General features: G+C 49.6%; 1 protein-coding gene across 1 annotated transcript in view; it reads right to left on the bottom strand.

The window, feature by feature from the left end:
* Positions 1–415: 415 nt before the first annotated feature.
* The window catches only part of kcnc4 (potassium voltage-gated channel, Shaw-related subfamily, member 4), a 141,447-nt gene continuing 123,865 nt past the window's right edge, over positions 416–17,997 (bottom strand). Inside the window, exon 4 of the mRNA XM_041195731.1 lies at positions 416–606. Within this exon, the coding sequence (XP_041051665.1) occupies positions 545–606 (62 nt within the window). The 3' untranslated portion in view covers positions 416–544. The remainder of the gene's footprint in view (positions 607–17,997) is intronic.

Here is a 17,997-nt window from a genome sequence, read left to right as displayed (position 1 = left end):
GAGAAGTGACTTGGAGCACAGGAGAATATCATTTACTTCAAAGAACTGTTGACATTTTAATTCTGTTACTAGGACACACCTCAAACTGAAAAACAACAGTCTTTACAATAAAGCACTTATGGAAGTAAAATTCACAAATCTCTCTTCTAATTCAATAATAGACAGTAATGGACAAGTATAAAATGTTCAACAAGTAATGATAAAATAAGGATTCTTAATCTATTGCTGGAATTCAAAGATCTTTGCACGCTATGATCTAGAATGTTAACAAATGCCTATAGTTCATATATAGAAATGTATATATATATATACTTCTTTTCTTCATAATACATATTTTACAGAACCATCATGCAACCATGCTTTTACAAGATTATATAGGTATATTACAACAAAATTAATCATTATGAGTGTTCGATAATTCTGAACTCCTGGTCTTCAGCCCAGATTGAGGCAGTCTGGAACCTTCCATTGCTTCCCTCCAGGACAGAATTTTGGATAAAGCGGGGAAGCTCGCCCTTTGCCCTCTGACCTCTGCTATTTGCCATTATGACAGGGTGATCACTTCTGCTTGAGTATAATTAACTGTGAGGGCATCTTTGCAGATCTCTGTGTGTCAAGAATAAAACAGGAAAAAGTACAACAAAAGTACAACAGAGGGAAATCCCCAATTAGCCTTGGCTTTGTGCATCATTTGACAGGACAAAGCATGGCAACCAGTCTGAAGTGGAACTTAACAAAAGTATATGTAGGTGTGAGATGAAAGTATGTGACAGAAAGAGAGTGTGAGAGGAAGAAAGCATGAGAGAGAGAGCATGTGTCAGTGTGAGAGAGAAAGAGAGAGAATGTGTGTGTGTGTGTGAGAAAGAGAGTACGTGTGTGAATGCGGGAGAGAGAAACTGAGAGTGAGAGAGTGTGCGTGAGTGTGAGATAAAGAGTGTGTGTGAGAGAGAGTGTGTGTGGGTATGAGAGAGTGTGTATGTGTGAGAGAGTTTGTGTGGGATGTGTGTGAGTGATTGTGTGAGAGAGAGAGTATGTGGGTATGAGAAAGTGTGTGTGAGAGAGTTTGTGTGGGGTGTGTGTGAGTGTGACAGAGTATGTGTGAGAGAGAGAGTGTGTGTCAGTGTGAAAGAGAGGGTGTGTGTATGCTTGTGTGTGTGTGCGTGTGTGTATGTGTGTGTGCGTGTGTGTGTGTGAGAGAGAATGTGTGTGAGTGTGTATGAGTGTCAGTGTGTGTGTGAGAGAGAGGGAGTGTGTGTGTCTATGTGTGTGAGAGAGAGAGAATGTGTGTGTGAGAGAGTGTGTTTCTGTGTGTGTGTGTGTAGTGAGAGAGGGAGGATGTGTGTGTGAGTGTGTGTGAGAGAGTGAGTCTGTGTGTGTGAGAGAGAGAGAAAGTGTGTGTGTTTCTGAGATAGAAGAATGTGTGTATGTGTTTATGAGAGGGAGTGTGTGTGTATGTGTGTGTGTATGAGTGTTTGTGAGAGACTGTGTCTGTGTGTGAGAGAGAGAGGGAGTGTGTGTGTGTTTGTGAGATTTTGAGAATGTGTGTGTACGTGAGAGAGTGTGTATGTGTGTGTGTGTCTGTGTGAGAGAATGTGTGTGTGTCTGTCTGTGTGAATGTTTGTGTGTGAGAAAGAGAGAGTGTGTGGGTTTGAGAGAGTGTGTGTGTGAGAGAATTTGTGTGGGGTGTGTGTGTGTGTGTGTGTGTGAGAGAGAGAGAGAGAGAGAGAGAACTGTGCTCTCCTCTGCCGATGCTGCCAGACCTGCTGAGTTTTTCCAGGTATTTCTGTTTCTGTTTTTGCTTAAGTTGGGAGTTTGGTGACTGAGAGAATTTAAGGGCTAATTTCTATCTAACGTCTAGTCTTTCTTTAATTTAGTAATTAACTAAAAGTTGCTGTTTGGGACGGAAGAAGATGAGTTTTAGGTCAGCTTTAAAACAGGGTTTATACAGGCTCCGCTTGTAGCTACAGCTAGTTAATTAGATATTTGGCTCAAACAGATTTTCAGAGACTAGATTCAGATAGCATAAAAACTGGCCATCTTAAAGTGCTGACTTTGTCTGTACTGGAGTGCTGCTTCGGGTTGCAGTAGAGTGCTTAAGTTGGAGTTTGGTGACTGAGGGAGATCGGTGAGGAGGGAACAAGGTGATCCTTTGAGTACCATGAGTATGGTCAGGTAAGTATTTACTACTTTTATCGCTTATAGTTTTTAAGGTCTTATTTTGTGGTTCATCGTTTGTAAGGGCTATATTCTATAACAACAAGGAGCAGGGAAGAAAAGCCCTAGAGTAATTGATATTATTTGATATTAAGTATCTTCCAAAAGGTTTAATTTAATTTAAAGGGGTAGGTCATGGCAGGACAGCTCAAAGCCGTGGTGTGCTCCTCCTGCTCTATGTGGGAAGCCAGGCACATTTCCAGTGCCCGGGGTCAGTGCGTGTGCAGGAAGTGTCTCCAGTTTCAGCTCCTGGAAGCCCAGATTTCAGAGATGGGGTGGCAGCTGGGGAGACTGGAACATCCGTGAGGTGGAGAGTATCGTGGATAGCATGTATAGAGAGGTGGTCACACCGCAGGCTAAGAGTCCACAGGCAGGAAGGGAATGGGTGACCACCAGGCAAAGCCAGAGGACTAGGCAGGCAGTGCAGGAATCTCCTGTGGCTATTGCCCTGCAAAACAGATATACCACTTTGGACATTGTTGGGGGGAATGACCTCTCAGGGGAAAGCAGCAACAGTCAAATTTGTTGTACCGCAGTTGGCTCTGCTGCACAGGGGAGGAGTAAAAAGTGTGGGAATGCAATAGTTATAGGGGATTCAATTGTAAGGGGAATACATAGGTGTTTCTGTGGCTGCACGCAAGACTCCAGGATAGTATGTTGCCTCCCTGGTGCTAGGGTCAAGCTAGAGGACAATCTGAAGGGGGAGGGTGAACAGCCAGTGGTCACGGTACACATTGGTACAAATGACATAGGTTAAAAAAAAGGGATGAGGTCCTAAAAGCAGAATGTAGGGAGTTAGGAAGTAAGTTGAAAAGTAGGACCTCAAAGGTAGTGATGTCAGGATTACTACCAATGCCACGTGCTAGTCAGAGTATAAATAGTAGGATATATCGGATGAATACGTCATTGAAGAGATAGTGTGAGGGGGAGGGTTCCAGATTCCTGGGAGGTTGGGACCATTTCTGGGGGAGGTAGGACCAGTACAGCTGGACAGGTTACACCTGGGTAGGACTGGGACTGATGTCCTGGGGGAATATTTGCTGGAGTGGTTGGGGAGGGTTTAAACTAAAATGGCAGGGGGATGGGAACCTATACAAGGAGTCAGAGGAAGGGGAATCAAGGACAGGGACAAGGGGATAAGAAAACTGATAGGCAGAGAAATCAAGGGCAAGAGTCAAACAGGGCCTCAGTGAAAAATAGTGGGAATGGGACAGTAATGTTAAAAAGACAAGCCTTAAGGCTTTGTGCCTTGAGGCTAGGAGCATTCACAATAAAGTGGATGAATTGACCACACAAATAGATGCAAACAGATATGATATAGTCGGGATTACGGAGACAAGGCTGCAGGGTGACCAGGGATGGGAACTGAACATCCAGCGGTGTTCAGTATTGAGGAAGGACAGACAAAAAGGAAAAGATGGTGGAGTTGCATTGCTGGTTAAAGAGGAAATTAATGCAGGAGTAAGGAAAGATATTAGCTCTGACGATGTGGAATCTGTATGGGTAGAGCTGAGAAACACTAAGGGACAAAAAAATATTAGTGGGAATTGTATATAGACTCCCAGACTGTAATGGTGATGTTGGGAATCGCATTAAACAGAAAATTAGAGACGCATGTAATAAAGGAACATCTGTAATTATGGGTGACTTTAATCTGCATATAGATTGGGCAAATCAAATTAGTAACAATACCTTAGAGGAGGGATTCCTGGAGTGTATACGGGATGTTTTTCTGGACCAATATGTTGAGAACCAACTAGAGAACAGGCCATCCTAGATGGGGTATTGTGTAATGAGAAAGGAATAATCAGCAATCTAGTTGTGCGAGGCCCCTTGGGGATGAACGACCATAATATGATAGACAGAAAGTGTCATAGCTGATTCTGACACAAGGGTCCTGAATCTTAATAAAGGAAACTACGATGGTATGAGACGCGAGTTGGCTATGATGAATTGGGAAACGTTACTTAAAGGGATGACGGTGGATAAGCAATGGCAAACATTCAAAGAGTGCATGGGTGAACTGCAACAATTGTTTATTCTTGTCTGGCGCAAAAGTAAAACAGGGAAGGCGGCCAAACCATGGCTTACAAGGGAAATTAGAGATGGTATTAGATCCAAGGAAGAGGCACACAAATTGGCCGGAAGAAAACAACAGACCTGAGGATTGGGAGCAGTTTAGAATTCAGCAAAGGAGGACCAAGGGATTGATTAAAAAGGGGAAAATAGAGTATGAGCGTAAGTTTGCGGGGAACATAAAAACTGACTGTAAATGTTTCTATAGGTATGTGAAGAGAAAAAGATTGGGGAAGACAAATGTAGGTCCCTTACAGTCAGAAACAGGGGAATTTTTAATGGGAAACAAAGAAATGACTGATCAACTAAATACATACTTTGGTTCTGTCTTCACAAAGGAGGACACAAATAACATACCAGAAATGTTGGGGAACACAGGGTTTAGTGAGAGGGAGGACCTGAAAGAAATCAGTATTAGTAGAGAAATGGTGTTGGGGAAATTGGTGGGATTGAAGGCCAATAAATCCCCGGGGCCTGATAATCTACATCCCAGAGTACTTAAGGAAGTGGCCCTAGAAATAGTGAATGCATTGGTGGTCATCTTCCAAGATTCTATAGACTCTAGAACAGCTCCTACAGATTGGAGGGTAGCAAATGTAACCCCACTACTTAAAAAGGGAGGCAGAGAGAAAACAGGGAATTACAGACCAGTCAGCCTGACATCAGTAGTGGTGAAAATTCCAGAGTTCATTATAAAAGATTTAATAGCTGAGCATTCGGAAAACAGTGGCAGAATCGGACAGAGTCAGCATGGATTTACGAAAGGGAAATCATGCTTGACAAATCTACTGGAATTTTTCAAGGATGTAACTAGTAGAGTTGATGAGGGGGAGCCAGTGGATGTGGTTTATTTGGACTTTCAGAAGGCTTTCGACAAATTCCCACATAAGAGATTGGCATGTAAAATTAAAGCACATGGGATTGGGGGTAGTGTATTGAGAGGGATATAAAACTGGTTGGCAGACAGGAATCAAAGAGAAGGAATAAACGGGTCTTTTTCCAAATGGCAGGCAGTGACTAGTGGGGTACCGCAGGGATCGGTGCTGGGACCCCAGTTATTCACAATATATATTAATGATTTAGATGAGGGAACTAAATGTAATATCTCCAAATTTTCAGATGACACGAAGCTGGGTGGGAGGGTGAGCTGTGAGGAGGATGCAGAGATGCTTCAGTGTGATTTGGACAAGCTGAGTGAGTGGGCAAATGCATGGCAGATGCAGTATAATGTGGATAAATGTGAGGTTATCCACTTTGGTAGCAAAAACAGGAAGGCAGATTACTAACTGAATGGCTATAAATTGAGAGAGGGGAGTGTGCAACGAGACCTGGGTGTTCTCTTACACCAGTCGGTGAAGGTATGCATGTAGGTGCAGCAGACAGTAAAGAAGGCAAATTATATGTTGGCCTTCATAGCAAGAGGATTCGAGTACAGGAGCATGGTTGTCTTGCTGCAATTGTACAGGGCCTTGGTGAGATCACACCTGGAATATTGTGTGCAGTTTTGGTCTGAGGAAGGATGTTCTTGCTTTCGAGGGAGTGCAGCAAAGGTTTACCAGACTGATTCCTGGGATGGTGGGACTGACATGTGAGGAGAAATTGAGTCGGTTAGGATTATATTCGCTGGAGTTCAGAAGAATGAGGGTGGATCTCATAGTAAAATAAAATTCTAACATGACTAGACAGGGTAGATGCAGGAAGGATGTTCCCGATGGTGGGTAGTCCAGAACCAGGGGTCACAGTCTGAGGATACGGGGTAGACCATTTAGGACTGAAATGAGGAGAAATTTCTTCACCCAGAGAGTGGTGAGCCTGTGGAATTCGCTACCACAGAAAGTAGTTGAGGCCAAAACATTGTATGTTTTCAAGAAGGAGTTAGATATAGCTCTTGGGGTGAAAGGGATCAAAGGATATGGGGAGAAAGCGGGAGCAGGCTATTGAGTTGGATGATCAGCCATGATTATAATGAATGGCAGAGCAGACTTGAAGTGCAGAATGAGTTACTCCTGCTCCTATTTTCTATGTTTCTGTGTGTGTGTGTGTGTGTGTGTGTGTGTGTGTATGCGTGTATGTGCATGGGTGCGTGTATGTGTGTGTGAGGGTGAGTGTGTGTGAGAGTGTGTGTGTGTGTGTGTGTGTGTGTGTGTGTGTGTGAGAGTGAGAGAGACAGGTGGGGGTGTGTGACTATGAGTCAGGCCTATCCCAGAATCTCCCCACACTTCCTACATGTGAGAGCTGACAGCCAATCAGAGGCTAAGCTGTGCATGTCCCCAGCGCCAATGGGGACAATGGCAGTTTCTGTTATCGCAGCCATCAAAGCCGAGTGAGTGAGTGTGTGTGTCAGAGTGAGTATGTGTGTCAGAGGTGGTTGGGTGGGTGAGTGAGTGTGTATGTGTGAGTGTGTGTGTATGTGTGTGAGTGTGAGCATGTATGAGTTCGAGAGTGTGTGTGTGAGAGTGTGTATGTGTAAGAGTGTGTGAGTGTGAGAGTGATTGTGTGTGTGAGAGTGAGTGATTTTGTGTGTGTGTGTATATGTGAGTGTGACTGTGTGTGTGTTTCTGTTATTGCAGCCATCATTACCGAGTGAGTGAGTGTATGTGGAGAGCGAGTGATTGTGTGTGTGAGTGAGCGAGTGTGTGTGACAGTGAGTGTGTATGTGTGAGTGTGTGTGTGTGTGTATGTGAAAGCAAGTGAGTGTGTGAGTGTGTGTATGTCAGTGTGACTGTGTGTGCGTGACAGGCCTATCCCAGAATCCCCCCATACTCTCTTCGTGTGAGAGCTGACAGCCAATCAGAGGCTAAGCTGTGCATTGCTCACGAGCGCCAATGGGGACAATGGCAGTTTCTGATATTGCAGTCATCAATGCCGAGTGAGTGTGTAAGAGTGCGTGTGTGCCAGAGAGTGTGTGTGTGTGACAGAGCGCACGTGTGAGAGGGAGGTGAGGATGTGTGTGTGTGTGTGTGTGTGTGTGTGTGAGAGTAAGTGTATGTTTGCGAGTGAGTGTGTGTTTGCGAGTGAGTGTGTGTTTGCGAGTGAGTGTTTGAGAGTGTGTGTGTGAGAGCGAGTGTGTGTGTATGTGAGTGAGTGTGTGTGTGAGTATGAGTGTGTAGGTGTGTGACTGTGAGTGCGTGTGTTAGTGTGACTATGTGTGTGTGAGTGTGTGTGTTAGTGTGTGTGAAAGTGTGTGAGTCTAGGAGAATGAGTATGTGAGTGTGAGCAGGAGTGTGTGCATGACAGGCCGACCCCAGAATCTCCCAACACTCCCTACATGTGAGAGCTGACAGCCAATCAGAGGCTAAGCTATGCATTGCTCACCAGCACCAAAGGGGACAGTGGCAGGTTCTGTTATTGCAGCCATCAATGCCGAATGAGTGAGTGTGTGTGTGTGTGTGAGAGTGTGTGTATGTGAGGGTGACTCTGTGTGTGAGTGAGTGAATGTGAGAGTGAGTGTGCATGTGTGTGTGAAAGAGCGAGCATGTATGTGAGTGTGTATGTGACAAGGAGGTGTGTGTATGTTTCTGTTATTGCAACCATCAATGCCGAGTGAGTGTGTAAGTGTGAGTGTGTGTGTAAGTGAGTGTGAGCATGTATGAGTATGAGTGTATGTGTGAGTGTGTATGTGAGAGTCCGTGTGTGTGTTTCTGTTATTACAGCCATCAATGCTGAGTGAGCATGTGTGTGCAAGAGTGAGTGTGCGTGTGTGTGAGAGTGTGTGTATGTGAGGGTGAGTGTGTATGTGTGTGAGTGTGAGTGTGTGTGAGAGTGAGAGTGTGTGAGAATGAGAGTGTATGATAGAGTTTGTGTGTATTTTTCTGTTATTGCAGCCATCAACACCGAGTGAGTGAGTGAGTGTGTGTGTGAGTGAGTGTGTGTGAGAGATTGAGTGTGTGTGAGAGAGTGAGTGTGTGTGAGAGAGTGAGTGTGTGTGCATGTGTGTGACTGTGTATGTGAGAGTGAGTGTGTGTGTGTTTCTGTTATTGCAGCAAACAATGCCGAGTGAGTGAGTGTGCATGTGAGAGAGTGAGTGTGTGTGCGTGTGAGAGTGCGTGAGTGTGTCTGTGAGAGTGAGTGTGTGTGAGAGTGATTGTGTGTTTCTGTTATTACAGCCATCAATGCCGAGTGAGTGAGTGTGTGTGTGTGTGTGTGCGTGTGAGAGTGAGTGTGTCTGTGAGAGTAAGTGTGTGTGAGAGTGTGTGTGTGAGAGTGAGTGATTGTGTGTGTGACAGTGAGTGCATGTGAAAGTGTGTGTATGTGTATTTCTGTTATTGCAGCCATCAACACCGAGTGAGTGTGTGTGTGAAAGTGAGCAGTTGCGTTTGAGAGTGAGTGTGTGTGGGTGAGTGTGACTGTGTGTGGGTGAGAGTGAGTGTGCGTGAGAGCAAGTGTGTACATATTTCTGTTATTGCAGTCATCAATGCCGAATGAGCATGTGTGTGTGTGAGTGTGTGTTTGTGAGAGAGTGTGTGTGTGTGTGTGTGTGTGTGAGAGAGTGTGTGTGTGTGTGTGTGTCTGACAGTGTGTGTGAGAGTGATTGTGTGTGAGAGTGAATATGTGTGTGTGTATGTGTGTGACTTTGTGTGTGAGAGTGAATGTGTGTGTGTGAGTGTGTTTGTGTGAGAGTGAGCATGTGTGAGTATGTATGTGAGAGTGAGTGAGTGTGTGTGTGTATTTGTGTGAGAGTGAGAGGGTGATTGTGTTTGTGTATGAGAGAGTGAGTGTGTGTTTCTGTTTTTGCAACCATCAATGCCGAGTGAATGTGTATGTGTATGAGTGTGTGTGTGTGAGTGTGTGTGTTTGTGAGAGTGAGTGTGTATGTGTGAGTGTGTGTATGTGAGTGTGAGTTTGTATGTGTGAGTGTGTGTGTGTGTGTGTTTGTGACAGTGAGTGTGTATGTGAGAGTGAGTGCATGTGTGTGTTTCCGTTATTGCTACCATCTTGCCGAGTGAGTGTGTGTGTGAGTGTGAGCGTGTATGGGCGTGAATGTGTGTGAGTGTAAGTGTGTGAGTGTATGTGTGTGACTGTGTAAGTGAGAGTGAGTGTGTGTCTGTTATTGCAGTCATCAATGCTGAGTGAGTGAGTATGTGTGTGAGAGTGAGTGAATGTGTGTGTGTGAAAGTGAGTGTGTGTGTGTTTCTGTTATTACAGCCGTCAATGCCGAATGAGTGAGTGTTTGTGTGAGAGTGAGTGTGTGTGAAAGAGTGACTGAGTGTGACTGTGTGAGAGAGTGAGTGAGTGTGTGTGTGTGAGTGTCTGAGAGTGAGTGAGTGAGTGTGTGTGTGTGTGAGAGAGTGCATATGTATGTGAGTATGTATGTGTAAAGATGAGCATGTGTGAGTGTGTATGTGTGTGACTTTGTATGTAAGAGTGAGTGTGTTTCTGTTATTACAGCCATCAATGGCGAGTGAGTGTGTGTTTGCGAGAATGAGTATGAGTGTGTATGTGTGTGTGTATATGCATGAGTGTGTGTGAGAGAGTGTGTGTGAGGGTGAGAGTGTGTGTGAGAATGAGAGTGTGTATGTGAGAGTGTGTGTGTGTGTTTCTGTTATTGCAGCCATCAACACTGAATGAATAAGTGTGTGTGTATATGTGAGAGTGAGTGTGTGTGGGTGTGTGTGTGTGTTTGTGAAAGTGTGTGTGTGGGTGAGAGTGATTGAGTGTGTGTGTGAGAGTGAGTGTGTGTATGTGTGTGACTTTGTATGTGAGAGTGAGTGTGTGCATGTGTGAGAGTGAGTGTTTGTGTGAGAATGAGTGTGTGTGCTTGTTATTGCAGCCATCAATGCCGAGTGAGAGAGTGTGTGTGTGAGAGTGAGAGCACGTGAGTGTGCATGTGCGAGAGTGAGCATGTGTGAGTGTGTATGTGAGAGTGAGTGTGTGTATGTGTGTGTGCGTGTTTATGTGAGTGAGTGTGTGTGTATGAGAGTGAGTGTGCGTTTTTGTGTGAGAGAGTGACTATGTGAAGGAGTGTGAGTGAGTGTGTGTGTAAGAGTGAATGTGTGTATGTGTGTGTGAGAGTGAGTGTATGAGTGTGTGTGTATGTGTGTCTGTGAGAGAGTGACTGTGTGAGTGAGTGTGAGTGAGAGTGCGTGTGTGTGTGAGTGAGTGTGTTTGTGTGTGAGAAAGTGACTGTGTGAGTGAGAGTGAATGTATGTGTGTGTGTGAGAGAGTGAGTGTGTGAGTGAGAGTGAGTGAGTGTGTGTGTGAGTGAGTGTGCGTGTGTGTGAGTGAGTGTGTGTATATGTGTGTGTGTGAGAGAGTGACTGTGTGAGTGTGAGTGTGTGTGTGTGTGTGTGAGTGTGTGAGTGTGAGAAAGTGACTGTGTGAGTGAGAGTGAATGTATGTGTGTGTGAGTGAGCGTGTGTGAGTGTGTGTGTGTGTGAGAGAATGACTGTGTGAGTGAGAGTGACTGTGTGAGTGTGTGTGTGAGTGTGTGTGAGAGAGTGACTGCGTGAGTGAGAGTGACTGTGTGAGTGAGAGTGACTGTGTGAGTGTGCGTGACAGGCCTACCCCAGAATCTCCCAACACTCCCTACATGTGAGAGTTGACAGTCAATTAGATGCTAAGCTGGCATTGCTCACCAGCGCCAATGGGGACAGTGGCAGTTTCTGTTATTGCAGCTATCAATGCTGAGTGCGTTAGTGCATGTGTGTGAGTATGAGTGTGAGAGTGAGCGTGTGAGAGAGGTCGGGGAGTGTGTGAGAGTCAGAATGTGAGAGAGTGAGTGTGTGTGAGAGGTGGGGGTGTGTGTGAGAGAGTGAGTGTGTGTGAGAGGTGAGGGTGTGTGTGGGGGTGTGTGTGTGAGTGAGTGTGTGTGAGTGGTGGGGGAGTGTGAGAGACGGGGGTGTATGAGAGGTGGGGGGCTGTGAGATTGAGTGTGTGAGAGGTGGAGTGTGTGTGAGAGTGTGTGTGAGAGGTGGGGGTGTGTGTGAGAGTGTGTGTGAGAGGTGGGGGTGTGTGTGGGGGTGTGTGTGTGAGTGAGTGTGTGTGAGTGGTGGGGGAGTGTGAGAGACGGGGGTGTATGAGAGGTGGGGGGCTGTGTGAGATTGAGTGTGTGAGAGGTGGGGGTGTGTGAGAGGTGGGGGTGTGTGTGAGAGTGAGTGTGTGTGTGAGGTGGGGGTGTGTGTGAGAGTGAGTGTGTGTGAGCTGTGAGTGTGTGTGAGAAGTGGGGGAGTGTGAGAGAGTGAGTGTGTGTGAGCGGTGGGGGAGTGTGAGAGACAGGGGTGTATGAGAGGTGGGGTTGTGTGACAGTGAGTGTGTGAGAGGTGGGGGTGTGTGAGAGGTGGGGGTGTGTGTGAGAGTGAGTGTGTGTGAGCTGTGAGTGTGTGTGAGAGGTGGGGAGTGTGAGAGAGTGAGTGTGTGTGAGAGGTGGGGGTGTGTGTGTGAGTGACTGTGTGTGAGTGAGTGTGTGTGTATGTGTGTGTGAAAGAGTGACTGTGTGAGTGTGAGTGAGAGTGTGACTGTGTGAATGAGAGTGACTGTGTGTGTGCGTGTGTGTGTATGTGTGTGTGAGAGAGTGACTGTGTGAGTGTGAGAGTGTGACTGAGAGTGACTGTGTGTGAGTGAGTGTGTGTGTATGTGTGTGTATGAGAAAGTGACAGTGTGAGTGAGAGTGACTGTGTGAGTGTGCGTGACAGGCCTACCCCAGAATCTCCCAACACTCCCTACATGTGAGAGTTGACAGTCAATCAGAGGCTAAGCTGGCATTGCTCACCAGCGCCAATGGGGACAGTGGCGGGCTCTGTTATTGCAGCTATCAATGCTGAGTGCGTTAGTGCATGTGTGTGAGTATGAGTGTGAGAGTGAGCGTGTGAGAGAGGTCGGGGAGTGTGTGAGAGTGAGAATGTGAGAGAGTGAGTGTGTGTGAGAGGTGGGGGTGTGTGTGAGAGTGTGTGTGAGAGGTGGCGGTGTGTGTGTGAGTGAGTGTGTGTGAGTAGTGGGGGAGGGTGTGAGAGAGTGAGTGTGTGTGAGAGGTGGGGGTGTGTGTGAGTTCGAGGTGTGTGTGTATGAGGTGGGTGGGTGTCTGTATGAGGTGGAGGTGTGTGTGAGTTGGAGGTGTGTGTGTATGAGGCGTGTGTGTGTCTGTATGAGGTGGGTGTGTGTGTGAGCTGGAGGTGTGTGTGTATGAGGTGGGTGTGTGTGAGTTGGATGTGTGTGTGTGTGAGGTGGATGTGTGTGTGAGTTGGAGGTGTGTGTGTATAAGGTGGGGGTGTGTGTGTATGAGGTGGGGGTGTGTGTGAGTTGAAGGTGTGTGTGTATGAGGTGGGGGTGTGTGTGTATGAGGTGGGGGTGTGTGTGAGTTGAAGGTGTGTGTGTATGAGGTGGGGGTGTGTGTGTATGAGGTGGGGGCGTGTGTGTGAGGTGGGGCGGTGTGTGAGTTGGAGGTGGGTGTGTGTGAGGTGGGGGGGTGTGTGTGTTGGGGGTGTGTGTATGAGGGTGGGTGTGTGTGAGGTGGGGCTTGTGTGTATGAGGTGGGGGTGTGTGAGATGGGGGTGTGTGTGTGAGGTGGGGTGTGTGTATGAGGTGGGGGTGTGTGTGTATGAGTTGGGGAGTGTGTGTGTGAGGTGGGGTTGAGTGTGAGGTGGGGGTGTGTAAGAGGTGGGGGTGTGTGTATGAAGTGGGGGTATGAGAGGTGCGGGGTTGTGTATATGAGGTGGGGATGTGTGTGAGTTGGAGGTGTGTGTGTGTGAGGTGGGATTGTGTGTGAGTTGGAGGTGTGTGTGTGTATGAGGTGGGGGTGTGTGTGAGTTGGAGGTGTGTGTGTATGAGTTGGGGGTGTGTGTGAGTTGGAGGTGTGTGTGTATATGAGGTGGGGGAGTGTGTGAGTTGGAGGTGTGTGTGTATAAGTTGGGGGTGTGTTTGTGTGAAATGGGGGTGTGTGTGAAGTGGGATTTGTATGAGGTGAGGGTGAGTGTGAGGTGGGAGTGTGTATGTGAGGTGGGGGGGTATGTATGAAGTGGGGTGTGTGTATGAGGTGGGGGTGTGTGTGTGAGGTGGGGGGGTGTGTATGAGATGGGGGTGTGTGTATGGGGGGGGTGTGTGTGAGGTGGGGCTTGTGTGTATGAGGTGGGGTTGCGTGTGAGGTGGGGGTGTGTGTGTGAGGAGGGGGGAGTGTATGAGGTGGGGTGTGTGTGTATGAGGTGGGGGTGTGTGGGAGGTGGGGTGTGTGTGTGTGAGGTGGGGTTGATGGTGAGATGGGGGTGTGTGTGTGTGAGTTGGGTGTGTGTGTGTGAGGTGGGGTGTGTGTGTGAGCGGTTGGGATTGAGCGTGAGTTGGGGGTGTGTGTGAGGTGGTGGTGTATGTATGTGAGGTGGGGGTGTGTGTGAGGTGGCGGTGTGTGTGAGGTGGGGGTGTGTGTGAGGTGGGGGTGTGTGTGAGGTGGGGGTGTGTGTGAGGTGGGGGTGTGTGTGAGGTGGGGGTGTGTGTGAGGTTGGGATGTGTGTGAGTCGGAGGTGTGTGTGTGTGAGGTGGGGGTGTGTGTGAGAAGGAGGTGTGTGTGTATGAGGTGGGGGCGTGTGTGAGTTGGAGGTATGTGTGTATGAGGTGGGGGTGTGTCTGTATGAGGTGGAGGTGTGTGTGAGTTGGAGGTGTGTAGGTATGAGGTGGGGGTGTGTGTGAGTTGGGGGTGTGTGTGAGTGAAATGGGTGTGTGTGAAGTGGGGTTTTTGTGTATGAGGTGGGGGTGTGTGTGTGAATTGGGGGTGTGTATGAGGTGGGGGTATGTGTACGAGGTGGGGGTGTGTGTATGAGATGGAGGTGTGTGTATGAGGTGGGGCTGTGTGTGAGGTGGGGCTTGTTTGTATGAGGTGGGGGTGTGTGTGTGAGGTGGGGGGTGTGTATGAGGTGGGGGTGTGTGTGTATGGGGTGGGTGTGTATGTGAGATGGGGTGTGTTTGTGTGAGGTGGGGTTGAATGTGAGTTGGGGGTGTGTGTGAGGTGGGGTTGTGTGTGAGGTGGGGGGTTGTGTCAGGTGGGTGTGTGTGTGTGAGTTGGGGGGGTGTGTCAGGTGGGTGTGTGTATGTGAGGTGGGGGTGTGTGTGTGAGGTGGGGTTGTGTGTAAGGTGGGGGTGTGTGTGAGGTGGTGGTGTGTGTGAGGTGGGGTGTGTGTGAGGTGGGGGTGTGTGTGAGGTGGGGGTGCGTGTATGAAGTGGGGGTATGAATGAGGTGGGGGTGTGTGTGAGGTGGTGGTGGGTGTGAGGTGGGGGTGTGTGTGAGGTGGTGGTGGGTGTGAGGTGGGGGTGTGTGTGAGGTGGGGGTGTGTGTATGTGAGGTGGGGGTGTGTGTGAGTTGGAGGTGTGAGTGTGTGAGGTGGGGGTGTGTGTGAGTTGGAGGTGTGTGTGTATGAGGTGGGGGTGTGTCTGTATGAGGTGGAGGTGTGTGTGAGTTGGAGGTGTGTGTGTATGGGGTGGGGGCGTGTGTGTATGAGGAGGGGGTGTGTGTGAGTTGGAGGTGCGTGTTTATGAGGTGGGGGTGTGTCTGTATGAGGTGGGGGTTTGTGTGAGCTGGAGGTGTGTGTGTATGAGGTTGGTGTGTGTGTGAGTTGGAGGTGTGTGTGTGTGAGGTGGATGTGTGTGTGAGTTGGAGGTGTGTGTGTATGAGGTGTGGGTTTGTGTTTGTGTATGAGGTGGGGGTGTGTGTGAGTTGGGGGTGTGTTTGTGTGAAATGGGTGAGTGTGAGGTGGGCTGTGTGTGTATGAGGTGGGGGTGTGTGTATGAGGTGGGGGTGTGTGTATGTGATGGGGGTGTGTGTATGAGGGGGGGCTGTGTGTGAGGTGGGGCTGCGCGTGTATAAGTTGGGTGTGTGTGTGAGGTGGGGTGTGTGTGTGAGGTGGGGTTGATGGTGAGATGGGGGTGTGTGTGTGTGAGTTGGGTGTGTGTGTGAGGTGGGGTGTGTGTGTGAGTGGTTGGGATTGAGCGTGAGTTGGGGGTGTGTGTGAGGTGGTGGTGTATGTATGTGAGGTGGGGGTGTGTGTGAGGTGGGGGTGCGAGTGTGAGGTGGGTGTGTGTGTGAGGTGGGGGTGTGTGTGAGGTGGGGGTGTGTGTGTGTGAGGTGAGGGTGTGTGTGTATGAGGTGAGGGTGTATGTGTGTGAGGTGGGGTCAGTGAGTGAGGTGGGGGTGTGTGTGTGTGAGGTGAGGGTGTGTGTGTGTGAGGTGAGGGTGTATGTGTGTGAGGTGGGGTTGTGTGTAAGGTGGGGGTGTGTGTGAGGTGGGGGTGTGTGTGAGGTGGGGGTGTGTGTGAGGTGGGGGTGTGTGTGAGGTGGGGGTGGGTATGAGGAGGGGGGGTGTGTGAGTTGGAGGTGAGTGCTTATGAGGTGGGGGTGTGTCTGTATGAGGTGGGGGTTTGTGTGAGCTGGAGGTGTGTGTGTATGAGGTTGGTGTGTGTGTGAGTTGGAGGTGTGTGTGTGTGAGGTGGATGTGTGTGTGAGTTGGAGGTGTGTGTGTATGAGGTGTGGGTTTGTGTTTGTGTATGAGGTGGGGGTGTGTGTGCATGAGGTGGGGGTGTGCGTGAGTTGGGGGTGTGTTTGCGTGAAATGGGTGAGTGTGAAGTGGGGTTTGTGTGCATGAGGTGGCGGTGAGTGTGAAGTGGGGTGTGTGTGAGGTGGGGGTGTGTGGGTGAGGTGGGGGTGTGTGTATGTGATGGGGGTGTGTGTATGAGGGGGGGCTGTGTATGAGGTGGGGCTGCGCGTGTATAAGGTGGGTGTGTGTGTGAGGTGGGGTTGAGTGTGAGGTGGGGGTGTGTGTGAGGTGGGGGTGTGTGTGAGGTGGGGGTGTGTGTGTGTGAGGTGAGGGTGTGTGTGTGTGAGGTGAGGGTGTATGTGTGTGAGGTGGGGTCAGTGTGTGAGGTGGGGGTGTGTGTGATTTGGAGGTGTGTGTGTATGAGGTGGGGGCGTGTGTGTATGAGGTGGGGGTGTGTGTGTGTGAGGTGGGGGTGTGTGTGTGTGAGGTGGGGGGGTGTGTGTGTGGTGGGGGTGAGTGTGAGGTGGGGGTGTGTGTGTGAGGTGGGGGTGTGAGTGTGAGGTGGGGGTGAGTGTGAGGTGGGAGTGTGTTTGAGGTGGGTGTGTGTGTGTGAGGTGGGTGTGTGTGTGAGGTGGGGGTGTGTGTGAGGTGGTGGTGTGTGTGAGGTGGGGATGTGTAAGAGTTGGGGTTGTGTGTATAAGGTGGGGGAATGAGTGAGGTGGGATTGTGTGTGAGTTGGAGGTGTGTGTGTATGAGGTGGGGGTGGGTCTGTATGTGGTGGAGGTGTGTGTGAGTTGGAGATGTGTGTGTATGAGTTGGGGGTGTGTGTGTATGAGGTGGGGGTGTGTGTGAGTTGGAGGTGTGTGTGTATGAGTTGGGGGTGTGTGTGAGTTGGAGGTGTGTGTGTATGAGGTGGGGGTGTGTGTGAGGTGGTGGTGCGTGTGAGTTGTGGGTGTCTTTGTGTGAAATGGGGGTGTGTGTGAAGTGGGTTGTGTGTGAGGAGAGGGTGAGTGTGAGGTGGGGGTGTGTATGTGAGGTGGGGGGAGTGTATGAGGTGGGGTGTGTGTGTATGAGGCGGGGGTGTGTGTGAGGTGGGGTGTGTGTGTGAGGTGGGGTTGATGGTGAGATGGGGGTGTGTGTGTGTGAGTTGGGTGTGAGTGTGAGGTGGGGTGTGTGTGTGAGTGGTTGGGATTGGGCGTGAGTTGGGGGTGTGTGTGAGCTGGTGGTGTATGTATGTGAGGTGGGGGTGTGTGTGAGGTGGGGGTGTGAGTGTGAGGTGGGTGTGTGTGTGAGGTGGGGGTGTGTGTGAGGTGGGGGTGTGTGTGAGGTGGGGGTGTGTGTGAGGTTGGGCTGCGTGTGAGGTGGGGGTGTGTGTGAGGTGGGGGTGTGTGTGAGGTGGGTGTGTGTGTGAGGTGGGGGTGTGTGTGAGTTGGAGGTATGTGTGTATGAGGTGGGGGTGTGTCTGTATGAGGTGGAGGTGTGTGTGAGTTGGAGGTGTGTAGGTATGAGGTGGGGGTGTGTGTGAGTTGGGGGTGTGTGTGAGTGAAATGGGTGTGTGTGTGAAGTGGGGTTTTTGTGTATGAGGTGGGGGTGTGTGTGTGAAGTGGGTGTGTGTATGAGGTGGGGGTGTGTGTACGAGGTGGGGGTGTGTGTATGAGATGGAAGTGTGTGTATGAGGTGGGGCTGTGTGTGAGGTGCGGTTTGTTTGTATGAGGTGGGGGTGTGTGAGTGAGGTGGGGGGTGTGTATGAGGTGGGGGTGTGTGTGTATGGGGTGGGTGTGTATGTGAGATGGGGTGTGTTTGTGTGAGGTGGGGGTGTGTGTGAGGTGGGGGTGTGTGTGAGGTGGGGGTGTGTGTGAGGTGGGGGTGTGTGTGAGGTGGGGTGCGTGTATGAAGTGGGGGTATGAATGAGGTGGGGGTGTGTGTGAGGTGGTGGTGGGTGTGAGGTGGGGGTGTGTGTGAGGTGGGGGTGTGTGTATGTGAGGTGGGGGTGTGTGTGAGTTGGAGGTGTGAGTGTGTGAGGTGGGGGTGTGTGTGAGTTGGAGGTGTGTGCGTATGAGGTGGGGGTGTGTCTGTATGAGGTGGAGGTGTGTGTGAGTTGGAGGTGTGTGTGTATGGGGTGGGGGGCGTGTGTGCATGAGGAGGGGGTGTGTGTGAGTTGGAGGTGCGTGTTTATGAGGTGGGGGTGTGTGTGCATGAGGTGGGGGTGTGTGTGAGTTGGGGGTGTGTTTGTGTGAAATGGGTGAGTGTGAAGTGGG

The sequence above is a fragment of the Carcharodon carcharias genome, chromosome 9 (assembly GCF_017639515.1).
Source record: "Carcharodon carcharias isolate sCarCar2 chromosome 9, sCarCar2.pri, whole genome shotgun sequence".
Taxonomy (NCBI): Eukaryota; Metazoa; Chordata; class Chondrichthyes; order Lamniformes; family Lamnidae; genus Carcharodon; species Carcharodon carcharias.
The sequence above is the reverse complement of the archived record's forward strand: the minus strand, read 5'-3'. Positions and strand labels throughout refer to the sequence as shown.